General features: G+C 48.0%; 1 protein-coding gene across 1 annotated transcript; it reads left to right on the top strand.

Moving 5' to 3' along the window:
• The first annotated feature begins 3213 nt into the window (after positions 1–3213).
• Reeld1 (reeler domain containing 1) lies at positions 3214–15111 on the top strand. Its single transcript, XM_060363329.1, is given in 11 exon segments — positions 3214–3226; positions 4906–5176; positions 5707–5710; positions 5812–5848; positions 7568–7772; positions 10477–10640; positions 12753–12825; positions 12827–13000; positions 13466–13529; positions 14293–14965; positions 15077–15111. Coding segments are annotated over 11 exon segments (1713 nt in total).
• Positions 15112–15798: the final 687 nt, after the last annotated feature.

Genomic DNA, 15798 nt, shown 5'->3' with positions numbered 1-15798 from the left:
TTTATAACCACAGAGCCCACCACAAGACTTTCCTGTGTGTGGCATGGATATAACTGTTCTAGTCAGGACTGAGGGTGACAGTGTAATGCATTTTGTCCTGCTAATATATCAAGTCCAGCCAAACTGCTAGTATGAAATGACCTCCAACCACGCGTGGGAGCAAAGCCATGCTTTCTTACTTTGTAGGAGCAAACAGCTGTGTGTGCGCAGGGAACAGGACCGGAATCCTGCTCGCTGGTGCCTGACTCTGGCTTCTTTGCTTGCGGAATCTCCCTGTCACTCACTCTGCCAGCTCCTGGGGACTTGAGGATGCTTCTGCGAGCACAAGCACCCTGTCCCCGTCCCTGGGCATGTATGTTGAGCCCTTCCCGAGACTCATGCCCTACGCCACATGCTAACTCTGCATTGTTCTCCACCTCATCGACATGTCACAGGCATCTTGGCATAGAGTATGGAATTAGCTTCATCTTTCTTCTGTAGATGAGGATACAGTGCGCAGAGTGCTCTGAGGAAGCCTGAAGGTGCTGTGAGCTTTAGCAGGCTGTGGGAGGACTGGGAGTCATGCCTCGCCTATAAAATGGAACAACAGCATTGCAGACTCAATTGTTTCAGTGAGACAAATTTTGTTTTCTTTTTTGAGAAAGGGTTTCTCTGTGCAGCCCCGGCTGTCCTGGAACTTGTGCTGTAAACCAGGCTGGCTTTGAACTCTCAAAAATCCAATGGCCTCTGCCTCCCAAGGGCTGGGATGAAAGGTGAGCGCCTCCACCTCCTGGCTACAATGAGGTAATCCATTAGCTACTTTGCTAGAGTAAGGTACTATTCTGTGTCAGCCTGTACAAACGCATACTCCATGTACTGCTGGGTCTTCAGGATGCATACCTCATCTTACACATTTTGCTCATGGCATCTTGAAGCTGTCAGGCCTGATCCTACAGCCTCACCTTTGTTCACCCACTTTCCCTGGCACTCCCTGGTGCTACCACTTCCCAAGTGTGCTTTCTGAACACTTGCTGTTCTGCTAGTCTGAACTGAGAGGTGCTACAAGTGAAAGATATAGACTGAGGACCCGGAGAGATGGCTCAGTGGTTATGAGTATTTGCTGTTCTCGAAGAGGGCGGGAGCTCAGCTCCAGAACCCACGCAGCAGTTCATAGCTGTCTGTAACTCCAATTCTAGGAATTCTGACACCCTCTCTGGCTCCATGGGAACCCATAAATGTAGACCACATATATGCAGGTAGGCAAAACACTCACACATATAAAAATATTAAAAAAAAAGATAGATGCTGAATACCAAAGACTACTATATAAAAAATGCAAAATATCTTGCTAATAATGTTTGCACTGGTTGCATATGAAATATTATTTCTAACTTATTCAGTATGTAGATACCCTAAAATAAATGGAATTAGCTTTAGTTTTTACAAGACATATAGGAAACTTTTTTTTACATATGGCTTCATTCTGTTTTTCAGCATTGTTTTTTTAAATAATATATTTAATTTCATTTTATGTGCATCAGCATGAAGGTGTCAGATCCCTTGGAAATGGAGACAGTTGTGAGCTGCCATGTAGGTGCTGGGAATTGAACCCGGGTCCTGTGGAAGAGCAGACAGCGCTCTTGACCACCTAGCCATCTCTCCGGCCCCTCAGCATTGTTTTGTAGAGTCGCTTGCTATGTTTTGTTGTTTGGGGGAGATGAAGTGTCACGGGCCCGAGTGAGCAGCAGGCTGCAGACCTCACCTCACAAACAAGCGTTCCCGCGGCAGGCGACCACGTGAGCTTAGAGCACACAGGGAATAGCCGTTCTCCAACCACCCAGAGCTCTTACATTCCTCCTGTTTAGGAAGGTTTCAGATTTCCTCCATCCTAGTGGGACAGAAACTCAGTGCCCTGGGTTTAAAGTGTTTCATCTCTTTGTGGAAGGGCTTGTGGTGTGTGTGGGGGGAGTGTGTGTGCTGCAGTTCTAGGTAACAGAGTGTTTACAGTCTCATTTACACTGTAAGACCTGGGATCTCACAGCTCAGGAGTTCAAGATCACGCCCTTCCCAGAAACTCCCCCAGACCAAGACTCGTTGCAAAAGCAAGAGGTTTATTAACCATTGTACAATGGGGTCACCCCTGCCGGTCAGCAAAGAGTGGCACCGGGAGACAAAGGCCTTTAGGTTTTTAAAAGAAAAATTGCGGGAGATTTGAAGTTGCAGTTTTGGCAACTTAGGATTGGATGAGGAAGCTATAAAGTAAGATAATTGGTTAGTCTTAGGTGCTCAAGCTTGGCCAGTCCAGCCAAGTGTGGATGCAGCTGCAATTGAAGGTGGGGTGGTTAGCTCATCCTTGAAGATTAGGGGCTACAGACTTTTGGCTGGAGGTCAAAAGCTACTCAGAAGAAGTCTAGGTTTGTTGCTAAGAAACACTATCTCAAGGACAAGGGTCTGGTCCTCCTTTTGCTGAGTGAAGGTCATTGCTTGCTTGCCCTTTTTTTATATCTGTCCTCACAGATAGGGTCACATTCCTTTACTCTCTGGAAAGGTACTAAGAGGCTTTAGCTTAACCTGGACCTAACTCAAAACTATAGGCTTTAGAAGACATATAGGTTACAAAGTTAGCCTAACCCTTTCAACACTGGCCAATGAAAGTCTAACAAACGCAGCTTCTCAGCTTCTGCGCTTTGCTCATTGAGTCACTCCTTTCCTGAGAGTTTTCTGAAGTGGAGACTAAGCACCTAGTGAGGCAACCCCTCTCCCTGGAGCGAGCCTCTTTCCTCACGCCACGGTCACTATCAATCCCAACGTTCTCACCGATAACCTACAGGAAACATCAAATCCTACCAAGGCCACCTGCCGTCCCCAGGTCTATTCTCCGTCCCTGCTGCACTGACCCTGCTGTGTGTTATTTGGAGACACACCCCCTGCGGCCCCCATTTGGAAAGCTATTAGGCCACAGGCTCTCTGCTGTTACTGAGGTGATTCTGGGTTGGTTTTGTTGTTTGAGACAGTATCTTTGCACATAGCCCTGGCTGTTCTAGAACTCACTATGTAGGCCAGGCTGGCCTCTAACTCAGAGATCTACCTGCCCCTGCCTCCTGGGTGCTTTTAAAAGCCCAGCTTTTTTTGTGTTTTTTTTTAGAGAGTCAAGTTTGTACCCCAGGCTGGCCTCTAACTGGACATCCTCCTACTGCAGCCTCCTAAATGTTGGGATTCCAGGCATGAGCCACTATGTCCAGCTCAGGTAAGTTCTAAAGTCTGCGAATTCCAACTCTAGTATAACACATTTGGAAAGAGTACTCTGCTGTGAAACTTTTTAGTACCAAGCTTTGCTGTTAGAAGTCGGTCCCAGGAGTAACTTGCTCACCCCACATTGACTCAGGAAGCAGAGAATGTTGTGATCTGTTGGATTCAAACGTCCTCTCTTTGGTGGACAAACCAGGATGGAGACATCTGCCCTCTGCAACACCAGGCACATGTAGTCAGCCCAGCGCTTTCCAGCTCTTCTCCCAGCTGTGATCAAAGCCACAGTTAGAGGTTGAGGTTTGTATGTGCTTCTAGAGGAAAGTCATGGGGTTTAGGTTGGATTCAGACTCGGAAGAATGGTTCATGGTAACAGCTGCTGTGCTTCCTATTAGGGGAAAGACTGGGGAAGAGAAAACACTGTTTACAGAGTGTGCCTGTGCCGCTCTGCCTGGGAGCTGCCCTACCCACCCTGAAGAATGGTGGGTGTGCCTTCGTGAGTGAGTGGTTTTTCAAGGTTCGTGGAGACAGATGGTAAGACGTGACCCTCCAGATCTAAGGTGGGAAAGTGTGAGTTTGTGGCCTAGGAGGAGGCTCTTTCACTCTGCCCCTGTGGGCACCTATGTTTGATCTGGGTTGTTTGTTTGAAAGAACACCACTCTGCTACCAACAGGGGCTCTGGGGAAGTTCCCCAGGGGCTCTTGTGAAAGAACATGGCCAATGTTTTGGGTGCCTCCCCTTAAGACTTCAGCTTCATCTCATGGGCACTGTCTGATCACGTCTAGGAAGCTGCAGCCACACCCCCTGGGGAACAGAGCTTTTGACGGATAGAGCCTGCGTGGAGTAAAGCTATCAGGGAACAGCACTGTCTGTGGCACTCTTAAGATGAGCCTGGGAGGTCACTTTGCTCCCTCCCGAATGCACCTTAACCCTAACCCTGGAGGTGATTCCGTGAATAGTACTGGGCATGATGTATGAGTCACCTGGATTCCTTTCTTCTACTATTGTCATCACTAAAGCTTTTTAGAATTTATTTTTACCTTTTAACCTACTTGTTGAAAGGTAAGACACTGCCTTTCATTGCGAATAGTAGCCAAACTTTAACAATGTTTAGGCATTGTTAAAGGCAAAAACTGTATTTTTAAATGTCCAAGATCATGCTAAATATTCTGGAGCTCCTGTATTTGCACAACTAGTATGGTACAACTGTATGACAAAACTTTCACTGTGGAAACACACACATCTAATCACCCACGGCAGACCTAAGTGTGTACCCCACCAAAGCCCAATTTGCTGGACCAGTGAGTTTTACTGGGGCTTCTTACAGGAATGTGGGTGGAGGGTAACTCACGGGAGCAGAAATGATCAAAGACAGCTGCATCACCACAGCACGGGTGAGAGTTCACAAACTTTGGAACTCAAGGCACACAGCACAGCCTGCAGGCAGCTCAACAGGTTGGGGAGTGGCCCTCCCAGGTCCCTCAGTTGGTCTAAACTTCTTCTAGGCAGCTGGTCTGGTCTCAAGTCTTCAATTCAGTGTTTAGAAATTAAACCATCTCCATAGCTGGGCTTATGCTTTTGATTTTGACCTTGGGAAATAGCACTAAAATTGCCTCAGAAGCAAAAGGAGCCTGGGATTCAGGCCAGCCATGTCTGAAGACCTCACGTCATTTTCCTAAGGACAAGAGCTAAGGCCATTGTTTGTCACATTTCAGAAAAGCACAGGACGAGAGCCCTCGCTGCCCCTGGCTTCCAGCTCAGCTTCCTTTTCCCAAGGTGCCAGCACCCAGGCCTGTGAAGACATGTGGCCCAGGCACACACAAACCCAGCCCGAGCAGCCTGGCACCCACCATGTCCCCATCCATACCAGTAGGTCTTCCAACTTGCCGGAGACAAGATTCCAGGTTTGTGTGTTAGTCACAGGAGCCCAAGGCCTAGTGGAAAGTACCTAGTGTTTGCTGCAGGAAGGAGCCTCCTGCGTTACAGCGAGGCTGGGCCCACCAAACAACCATTTGCCTAATCAAAGCATGCAGTTTTTGTGTTATGGAAGCCATGCAAGGGCTAATGTTTGTGTTGACAGTGCACACTGACATCATTACAAACTACCATTGGTCATTTCTGTGAGATGCAAATATATCTTATTGTAGATAACTACTGTGTTTACCCTGAACACACGTAACATGTGTGTGTGAAATATGCTTGTGCTCATTTATCACTAAAATTCATTCATCAATGAACTCTTCAGGAAGAGATGAAGTGTTATTTTACTTAAATATAGTGACTGTTTCTCTGTGTGGTCTGCGCTGTAGATGAATGCAGTAAAACAGTTAAAAGTAAATAAAATATGCCTGGCCTTCGTGAGTTCGGTCTCCAGCATCAACTAACTAACTAACTAACAACTAACTAACTAACTAACTAACTAACTAATTGGAAGACAAACAGTTCCTGATAACCTCAGGTCTTTTCTTCTTCCTCCTTCAGTTTGGTTAGGCTCGATATTTCACATACGTGAAGTCATATGACATGTCATTTTGCTTCTGGCTTACTTCAGTTCTGTGTTTTCAAGGGTTTCTGTTGATGTTGTAGGGTACATCAGAGAGAGCGGCCTGGAGTTACCAGTTCAGTATGGCATTACAAGGTTTATAGGGCTGGCGCTTGCAAACAAGTACTGTAGTTTTCCATAGCCCTACGAATCTTAGTTGAAAAATCATGCATTTAATTATTTGCTAATTTAATAGATAAAATAGCACCTTGTATATTTGTAAATACTTTTTTATTACATGCCTGTCCATGCTTGAGTATGGAGGTCAGAGGACAGCTTGCAGGAGTGGGTTCTGTCCTTCCACCATTTATGTTCTAGGGGTCAAACTTGGGTCATGGGTCATCAGGCTTAGCAGCAAACACCCTTATTTCCTGAGCCATCTTTTTGGCCCATACTTTTAAAATGGTGACTGAGCTTATTATATTTTCTGTTTGTTTCGTTTCATCATTTTGAGGCAGTCAAATTTTGTATATTTATGCTTATGTTAAGTATAATAACTGTAATAATTCTATCTATCACTGTCTCGTGCCAGGCAAAGATTCTGCAAATACTCTACCTCTGAGATTTATCTTCAGCTATTCTTTTTAAAAATAATCTATTTTTGTTTTATGTACATTGGTGTTTTGACTGCATGTATATCTGCGTGAAGGTGTCGGATCCCCTGGAACAGGAGTTACAGACAGTTGTGAGCTGCCATGTGGTTGGTAGGAATTGAACCCAGGTCCTCTGGAACAGCAATCAGTGCTCTTAACCACTGAGCTATCTCTCCAGCCCTGACCCTTAGCTATTCTCTATACATTTTCTGCCTTATATGTTAATAGTTTTCATAGTCCATCATTTGTCTTTTGATTTTATCTACATTTATTTTTTTTTAATATAACAAACTTTATTCTCCTTGGTTTTCTTTTTTTCCTTTCTTTCTTTTTTGTGTATGGTGGATAATTCAGTACAGTGTAATTGATAAAGTTCAAAACCCCGAGCTAAGCTCCATGGCTCCCTGTACAGAAGTTTGCTGAGATGCATAAATTTGGTAGCAGGAAAGTGTTTGAGTGGCTTCCTTTAGCAGCTTGTGATGCCTTCATTTGTTGGTTCATTACAATGAAGTGATAAAAAAAAATAAGTGAACACCAAATAGTTATGAAAAAAAAAACAAACTTGTTTTATTTCTGTTTCTGTTTTCCTTAAAGGGACATTCCTTTTTTTTTTTCTGAGAGAGTTTCTTTGTGTAGCTCTGGCTGTCTTAGACTCGCTTTGTAGACCAGGCTGGCCTGGAACTCACAGCAATCCACCTGCCTCTGCCTCCCTGAGTGCAGGGATTAAAGGTATGCACCACCATACCAGGCTTAAAGAGACATTCTTAATTTCAATATATTTTTTAAAAAATGTTTGTAGGGTTTTTGTTGCCTTTTTACATTCCTTTAAAATATTTCTCTGTGTGTGTGTGTGTGTGTGTGTGTGTGTGTGTGACTACATGCCATGTGTGTGCAGGTAACCATGGAGCCCAGAGAGGTCCTCAGATCCCTGGAACTGGACTTTCGGGCTGTTTTAAGCTGCCGGACATGAGTGTTGGGAATGGAACTCCTGCCACAAGAGCAGCAATTGTCCTTAACCACTGAGTCATTTCTCCAGCCCTTTATACAACTTTTTATCCAAAGGGAATTGATTTTGGCATGAACTAGGAGTTCAGTTCACTCTTAAGGGAAGGGGTGGCCTTACACGTAGTTTTGAGAGTGGCAGCGGGACTGGATGGAGCATGTTAGGTGACTGGTTGCCTTCTGTTGCAGTGTCTGTGAGGAGCAGGATTCTTCATGGGGTTTCTGTGGCAAGCACGCACAGTGGCTGATCACTGGATAGCCGGCACCTTTGTCTTCACTCCTCGCCATTCTAAACTGATGGCTTGTTTTGAAGAGGCAGACACCGTCACTCACTCTGACGAGTCCGTGAAGAGGAAACTCTTGTTCACGTGGAAAGCCCCTCCCCAGTCTATGGGGGACATTAGATTCCTGTAAGAGAGCACAGTGTGCCCCTCAGCGCGCATACTTAGTTTGGGGTGGGAGGTCCCTTTCTGCTCTTTCCGATTTCTCTTCTCCTCATGTCTGTTTTAGAATAGGAGCTGGGTCCCTGTGGCTGCCTACACTAGGGAGCCTAGGAGGAGTAACTAGAACAGAATTGCGCCCCCAGCCTGCCCCGTGCCATTATTCACAGTCCTGGAATGTGATGGTCCTCTTCTTCCTGGTGCCCATGAATCTTAGCGACCCCTGAAATGTTTTAAAAGAGTAGATAGCAAGAGAGAAGGGAGAAAAACAGTGAAGGGGGCTGAGGCAGATGGACAAGCGGGCACGTTCCTGCTCCCGGTCTCCGTGCCCATGGAAGTGGGCAGAATAGGATGGATGGGACAGCACCCTCCTGAAGGTCCACCAAGGGAGGCTACGGCAGGGGGATTGCTGAGCCCAGGAGGTCTGGCCAGCCAGTGCCACAGCAGTGCCCCATCTCAAAAAGAAAGCAGGGCTGGCACAGCTCAGCCTGCAGAGTGCCTGCTGCACAAGAGTGAGGACCTGAGCTTAATCGCCAGGACCCGATTAAAAGGGGCATGTGCAACCCCAGCGCTGGGGAGGAGGGACCGGCAGAGCCTGGGTCTCACTGGCCAGCCACCCTGTCTGAATCAGTGGCTCTGTCTAAACAGGTGGACGATTCCTGATGAATGACACCCAAACTGACCTCTCTCTCTCTCTCTCTCTCTCTCTCTCTCACACACACACACACACACACACACACACACGAATGCACACATTCACACATGTGCACCTGCACACATATGAAAATGTACATGCGTGTTAATTAATAAAACCAAACTGGGCATAATAATGCCAGCATGTACCTCACAGGGCTTATGAGGGTGAAAGAACAGTGTGTACAGTTTTGGCCTGTGTGTGCCAGTGTGTGTGTGGGGTGTGCCAGTGGGTGTGTGTGGGTGCCAGTGTGTGTGGGGGGGGTGCCAGTGTGTGTGTGTGGGGTGTGCCAGTGTGTGTGTGGGGTGTGCCAGTGGGTGTGTGGGGTGCCAGTGTGTGTGGGGTGTGTGCCAGTGTGTGTGTGGGGTGTGCCAGTGTGTGCCAGTGGGTGTGTGGGGGTGCCAGTGTGTGTGTGGGTGTGTGGGGGTGCCAGTGTGTGTGTGGGGGGGGTGCCAGTGTGTGTGTGGGGTGCCAGTGTGTGTGTGTGTGTGTGTGCCAGTGTGTGTGTGTTGGGTGCCAGTGTGGGGGGGTGCCAGTGTGGGTGTGGGTGTGTGCCAGTGTGTGTGGGTGTGTGCCAGTGTGTGTGGGGTGTGCCAGTATGTGTGTGGGTGTGTGCCAGTGTGTGTGGGGGGGTGCCAGTGTGTGTGTGTGGGTGCCAGTGTGGGGGGTGCCAGTGTGGGTGTGGGTGTGTGCCAGTGTGTGTGGGTGTGTGCCAGTGTGTGTGTGGGGGTGCCAGTATGTGTGTGGGTGTGTGCCAGTGTGTGTGTGGGGGGTGCCAGTGTGTGTGTGGGGGGTGCCAGTGTGTGTGGGTGTGTGCCAGTGTGTGGGTGTGTGCCAGTGTGTGTGTGGGGGGTGCCAGTGTGTGTGGGGGGGTGCCAGTGTGTGTGGGTGTGTGCCAGTGTGTGTGTGTGTGCCAGTGTGTGTGGGGGTGCCAGTGTGTGTGGGTGGGTGCCAGTGTGTGTGGGGGGGTGCCAGTGTGTGGGGGGGGGTGCCAGTGTGTGTGTGTGGGGTGCCAGTGTGTGTGGGGGGTGCCAGTGTGTGTGTGGGGGGGTGTCAGTGTGTGGGGGGGGTGCCAGTGTGTGGGGGGGTGCCAGTGTGTGTGTGGGCGGTGCCAGTGTGTGTGTGGGGGTGCCAGTGTGTGTGTGAGTGTGTAGCAGTGTGTGCCAGTGTGTGTGTGGGTGTGTAGCAGTGTGTGCCAGTGTGTGTGTGGGTGCCAGTGTGTGTGGGTGTGTGCCAGTGTGTGTGGGGTGTCGGGGGATGAGGATGCAGCTTGCCGCAGCACCTGTATGGAGCTCAGGACACCTCCGAGTTGGTCATCTCTCTCCACTGTGTGGGTCCCGGGGATTGCTTCCCCCAGTGCTGGAATCACTTGTAATCTACCTCACCTGGCTTGTAAACGCCTTAAACGCTTAGCTGAGAGTGTGTGGCAAGTTGAAGAACTGACGATGAACACCTTTTTGAAAAAGATTTCTTTATTATTTATACACTATTCCACCTGCATGTGTGCCTGCATGCCAGAAGAGGGCACAGGATCTCACTATAGATGGTTGTGAGCCACCGTGTGGTTGCTGGGGATTGAACTCAGGTCCTCTGGGAGAAGCAGCCAGTGCTCTTAACCGCTGAGCCATCTCTCAAGCCTTTTAATTGAGTCTAAACAACCAGGCAGACACACGCTGATGAAAACGGAGAGTTCTTTGGCGTGCTTTTGGTTTTTGTTTGGGGATACTCTGCAAGTGGTCCCCACATACCTGTGTTTCCAGGAGGAGTAACTGATGGCGATGCTCGCTCTCCTGATAGCTATGGACTGCTACTGTTTAAAAGGAGGGAAGTCACCCCAAGGGAAGGAAAGAGCCTCCCTTCAGTTCTGCGCACTCAGACTTTGGCGCTTTAGCCTCTCATCTGTTCTCTCCCCGTAGGGGGCAGTCCAGGGCATGACTTCCCGGAAACTCAGCCTATGAATCGCTGATTGTGTTTCTGCAGTCTCCCAGTGGTCGAGTCATACTCTGCTTACTGGGCCAGGACTGAATCGTCTGTTGTGTCTCAGCATAGGGGAGACCCTTCTCCCAACCCCCACTGCGTGCAGCTGGGGTCACCAGCGACCACCTCGTGGCGGACGCCAGACGCTGCTGAAAGAACTGCGCCAGGTACTGCTTGCTCACAGCCCTGGCTGTCACCATCATTTTTAAGTGCTTGATTTCTACTTGCGGCTTGCTATTGCAGGTTCCTGTCCCTGAGAAACAAGCAAACCACACCAGCCCCAGCAGCTGCAGCTGCCTCCAGGGATGGTGGTCACAAGGGGGACTGCCTGCACTTTCAGCTTCTGCGGAGGGTTTTATTAACTCAATATATGAATCAAGTTGGCCTCCCAGGGTGAGGGCAGTTAGAACCACGCTGTGAAACCAGGAGAGGGCACACACCTTCCTGGAAGAATGCTGTGCTGGCAGGAAGCACGATGTTTCAGTTCCCTTGGTAGGAGTACCACACCCTCCTGCTTCTCCTTCTCCTCCTCTTCTCCCTTTTCCTCCTCTCTTCCATCCCCCCTTTTTTATCATGCTGTAAAACCCCACACAATATAGATAGAGGGCCTCAACATCACTATGTAGCCGAAGATGACCTTGAACTTCTGATCATCTTGCCTCTATGTTCTAAGTGCTAGGATTACAGACGCTCACCACCACGCCTATTTATCCAGTACCTAGGGCTTCGTGCATACTAGACAAGCAATCTACTGGCTGAGCTATTCCCCTAGCCTTCATCCAGTGATCATTTCCATACTAGGCAGAAGGCGCTTGGCAGCCTAGACTGGAGAGGAGAATGGGGAGTAAGAGGGTGTCTCCCTAGGAATCCACCTTTTCCCACTTACCTGCCCGTGACTTTCTATTTCATTGCCTGTGGTCTTTTGAAAAAGGAAATAAATAAGCTAAAACAAACAATTCCAACCTCCTAATAGCTCTCTCCCCCTCCCTGCCTCTCTCTGTGACACAGATATCTGCCAGATGAGAGCATCTTAAAAGTGCTTTATGCAGGTTTATTAGGCGCTGCTCCAAGGAGGCTTCACCTGCCCCAAGGAACGGAGCCAGGAAGTTGCCCTGTCTGTGTGAACCCTGCCTGCCATTTCGGTCACTGCTGCAGCTGACCCTTGCTGCTGCCTCTGTGCCAAGAACCATGCTTCTCTCCGGCTTCAGCATCCCTAATCTGACTTTGCTCCTCAAAATCTACTGTTTTAGCTCCATTTTGCAAATGAAGAAACTAGCGATCAGGGCAAGAGATACGGTTGAGCAGTTAAGTGTGCTACAGCTCTTGCAGAGGACTGGAGTTCGGTTGCAGTACTCACAAGCACTTGCACCTCTGTCTCTGGGGGATCCAATCCTCTGGCTTCAGCACCAGCATCACTCACGTACATACATATGTGTACACACACATATGTATAGAACTCCCTTACACACATATATGTACTTAAATGAAGGAAATCTTTTCTAAAAAATAAAGCAAAGAAAATGATTGTAGAAGACACTCTCCAGAGTGAGGGCCAGCTGGGCAGAACTTGAATCCGGATGACAGTCTCTCTCCGTGGGGTGCTCCTGCCCGCTCACTGCCCTACTTCCGCTGCTCTGGGCCCTCACATTCGAAAGGGTAACTGTTCATCTGCCTGACAACATTAGCTAGATGCCAGTGGCGAATCAGATGGTAGAGGAACAATGATTTTGTCTCCACTCACAGGAGATGCTGAAGTCATTATTGTCACCAGGGAAACTTAGTGTTAATGTTATGGCTGAAAGTTCAAAGGCTTTTGAAAAAGAAAAATCTGATTTTCAATGTTCTACTTTTCTTCTCATTAGAAGCAGTTTTTGGCAGAGATGAAAAGCTACATAGGGTATTTTGGGAGCTGAGGAAGTCTTGAGTGAATGTGTACTGTTAGATGTGGGCATAGCCATGTCAAGGACCAACGCCTCAGATCCATGGAACAGCAAAGCCTTCTCCAGCTGGTGCTCAGAAGGGTGGCAAACTCTTTCTATGTTGACAGTGTTTGTGCAAGTAAAAATGTTTATAAACTATTAACCAATGTGTGCAAAAGCTAGCAAGCATATCTCCCTTCTCCCTGATATTTTCAGAGACTAGCTAAGTTCTCACCCTGTGCAGTACATAACACAAGTTCTGAGGTCTTTTTGTCGTATCTTCTGGTCTCTTTTTTATTCCTAGTGTCCCTTTATCTTTAACACACACATTCTCAGAAGCCTTTGCTTTTACCCCTACAGGAGCTGAAGATGAGAGCATCATAGACGCTGCTCTTACTAGCATTAGGGTGACGAAGCTACCTGGAGATTCAGAGTCTGTTTTCATCATCTTCACACACATCTACTGTAAGCAGCAACGGTCTGCAACCCAGCAGAGAGAGCACCTCAACCCTGTATCCATCCTTGGATGTCCATAAGTTGGAGAGGCATGTGACCCTCAGAAAAGGCATCCTGGACAGCCTTGTTTCCATCTCAAGCACCCACGATAGGTAATTTACACCTGATCACTGAGTCAGACAGGGTATGACAATCACTTAGGTGTTTTGGGATTCTGACAAAAAGAAGACGGTGGCCAAATTTATCCTTATGTGTGTGATGTATCTTCATAGAAGCAGGGCTGCTTGTTAGAAGGGCTGGGTATAATAACTCAGGGAAACTGAACTCTGAGATGTTTGTAATAAATAAAGTACACGTTTAGGATCTACAATATACTTTTAATATAAAGTATACATGTATACTTTTGTATTAAGTACTATACAAATGGCACTGCTCATGAGTTATTTGTCACTTTTCTCATACCTCTCCCTAAACTCTTCTTTCTGGTGCCTGTCTCCAAAAGTCAGGATTTATTCCAGAGAAATCTGGATACGTTAAAACACAGAATCTATAGGAAGCATAGTCTTTTGTGTCAGACACTTTATGACTCCTTCACTCTTTCAATTTCCCACCTTGAGGACTCAGGATGACCTAAGCTTTGATTCTTTGGAAACCTTCCTGCTCTTGGATAAGGGTGAACAGGTAAGGGTGTGCATGGGAGTGAGGATGGGCATTTTAGCCCCAGCATGGGAAGTGTCCTTCTGGGAAGGAGCTGACAGATGAGCAGCTGGAGTCAGAGAGAAAGCACGTGTGTGTTGCACGGAGTGTCCTTGTCCTAATCAATACCAGCCTTCCCAGTCTCTGCAGTGCCTCCAAAGTTATTGGAAACTGCAGAGAATTGATGGTTTTAGTGATCTGTTTTCCCACTTAGCTTTGCTTAATAATTTCTCTTTCCTCCTCACCCCCTTTATAAAAACTGGCCTCAAAATACTCTGTGTGGTACCAGTGGTCAGATCAATGGGCAATATAAGACGTACATCGAGATGATTTACTTTCCTTTTGACACCTCAGAAGGTACACAAAATAAAACATGGTATAGTATCACTTGAAACTATTGGCATCTACGGTAAGAATAAATAGCATATCATAAACAGGCATCTTTAGTGCTCTCTTTCAACACGGATCAGAGAGTTTTTTGTTTCAGTCTGGAAGCCTTTTAAAAGACCCCAAATTTGTTTTTGCGAGTAGGCCTATGCTCTAGCAGGCTTTCCATGAGCTGCTCATCCCTGTCAATAACAGATACATACTTATCTCTTAGTCCTTAACTAAGGGGGTTCTTCTAGAGCAAGCAAGAAGCGAGCCTCCAGCTGCTGCCCGCGAGTCTCTATGGAAGACAAGTGAGTTGACAAGTCTAGTTGCAAATCAGGTGACGATCAGCTCCTTTGACTTCATTTTTCTCCTGTAGGACAAAATGACAGTCTCTAATAGGACCATGATGGGCCCTGCTCTGCACACTGCCCATATTCCCAAGCCTCAGCGCTTCCTGTCTCCTGAAGCCTTCAGTGGGGATGGATCTGAGTCAGCCACTCCAGTCCCTGACTTCCATATCTCTAGTGAGTCCAGGAGCCAGTCAGGCTCCTCAAGGGCCTCTGGTAGCTCCTTGTATGAGTCAAAGTGCAGGAAACACAGAGTGGAGGACGCAACTGCAGAGCATGGTATGGGATTCCTTAGCAAGACTGACCTAAGGGCTGAAGTGAAGCCAGAGGAAGCCAGTGTCCCCTTGGAGACCCAGCTCAACAGTCCGCAGCTGGGAATCTTGATTTGCCTCTCGGCCACCCTGGGCGTGGCCCTGGCTGCTGGACTCTGCTATCTGTGTACTCAGTACTGCTACAAGCGGACAGCAAGGGTCCTTCAGTGAACTACTGCAGATGCTGTTGCCAGCAGTGACAATGGGGAGGCTGTGCATGTCAGGAGGGCAGGTGATAACCAGATCTCTTCCTGCAGGGGACAAGAACACCGTGCTCTGAAGAGAACCTTGGACAGGATCTCAGTGGCTCCACGGTGCGTGTCAGTGAAAATGGAGCTGATAGGAATTCCTGATGAGGCCCAGGCCCCACTGCGCCTGCTGTCAGTGTGCGGTGAGCTCAGGAAGCAGCAAAGGAACAGATTTATCAACAGAGGGAATTCTTCTCCAGCTTTGTTGTCTTAATGTCTGTAATTTTGCTTCTCTTTTTCCTTCTTGCAATTAGACGTTCTGTTTGAAGAGTTAAACTCGACACAATGAATATTGTATAACCTGCTCATTAGCTGGACTCCTGTGGCCCTGACGCTTCCTCTGTTGCCTTAAGGAGCCTGCAGAAATAGACGCTCTGTCCTCCGTAGTCTCTCAGCCTCATCTTCTCTAACCCTTTGAAAAAAGTCGTGCTGGGGTTTAGCTGTTGCAAGAAAGAAAGAGCCAAACTCCTCCCTGCGCTCTCTAAACCACCCCAAAAGGAGTTTTCTTTTCAAAGCCAGAGTTCCAAAACTAGCTGGAGGTCTGACTCAGTGGGACAGGCGTGGGTGAGGGTAGTCTGTCTGCCTGCAAGCTCAGGATGCCGGTAGAGCACTGTGGGAGCGCAGCCGGAGCCAGCAGCTTTAGAGAGCTTGGTGGAGCACAGCTTGGGAAATGCATCCACGCCGCGCAAAGCCACGAGTGGAACAAGCAAGACTGCATTAGGTGCAGGGCCTGGGGCTTCCCAGCCTTTACACTTGATGAAGGACTTGCCTTCTCCAGCAGCTTGCAGACAGACTGCCTCTGCCAAAGGTGAGGCTAACAGTTACCTGAGCAGCTTGAGGAACAGCTGTTACTGGCTTATCAGGGGAAGATAGCATCGTGGACGAAGACGATTGCTCTCCTAACTTTATGAAGATTGTTTGGTTTAGCAAGGACAGCACAGGTAATAGCTGGTGCCAGAACACCAGGTCTGAGGCC

Source organism: Meriones unguiculatus, chromosome 10 (assembly GCF_030254825.1).
Source record: "Meriones unguiculatus strain TT.TT164.6M chromosome 10, Bangor_MerUng_6.1, whole genome shotgun sequence".
Lineage (NCBI taxonomy): Eukaryota > Metazoa > Chordata > Mammalia > Rodentia > Muridae > Meriones > Meriones unguiculatus.
Note: the sequence above shows the minus strand (reverse complement) of the source record. Positions and strands in the feature narration are given on the sequence as shown.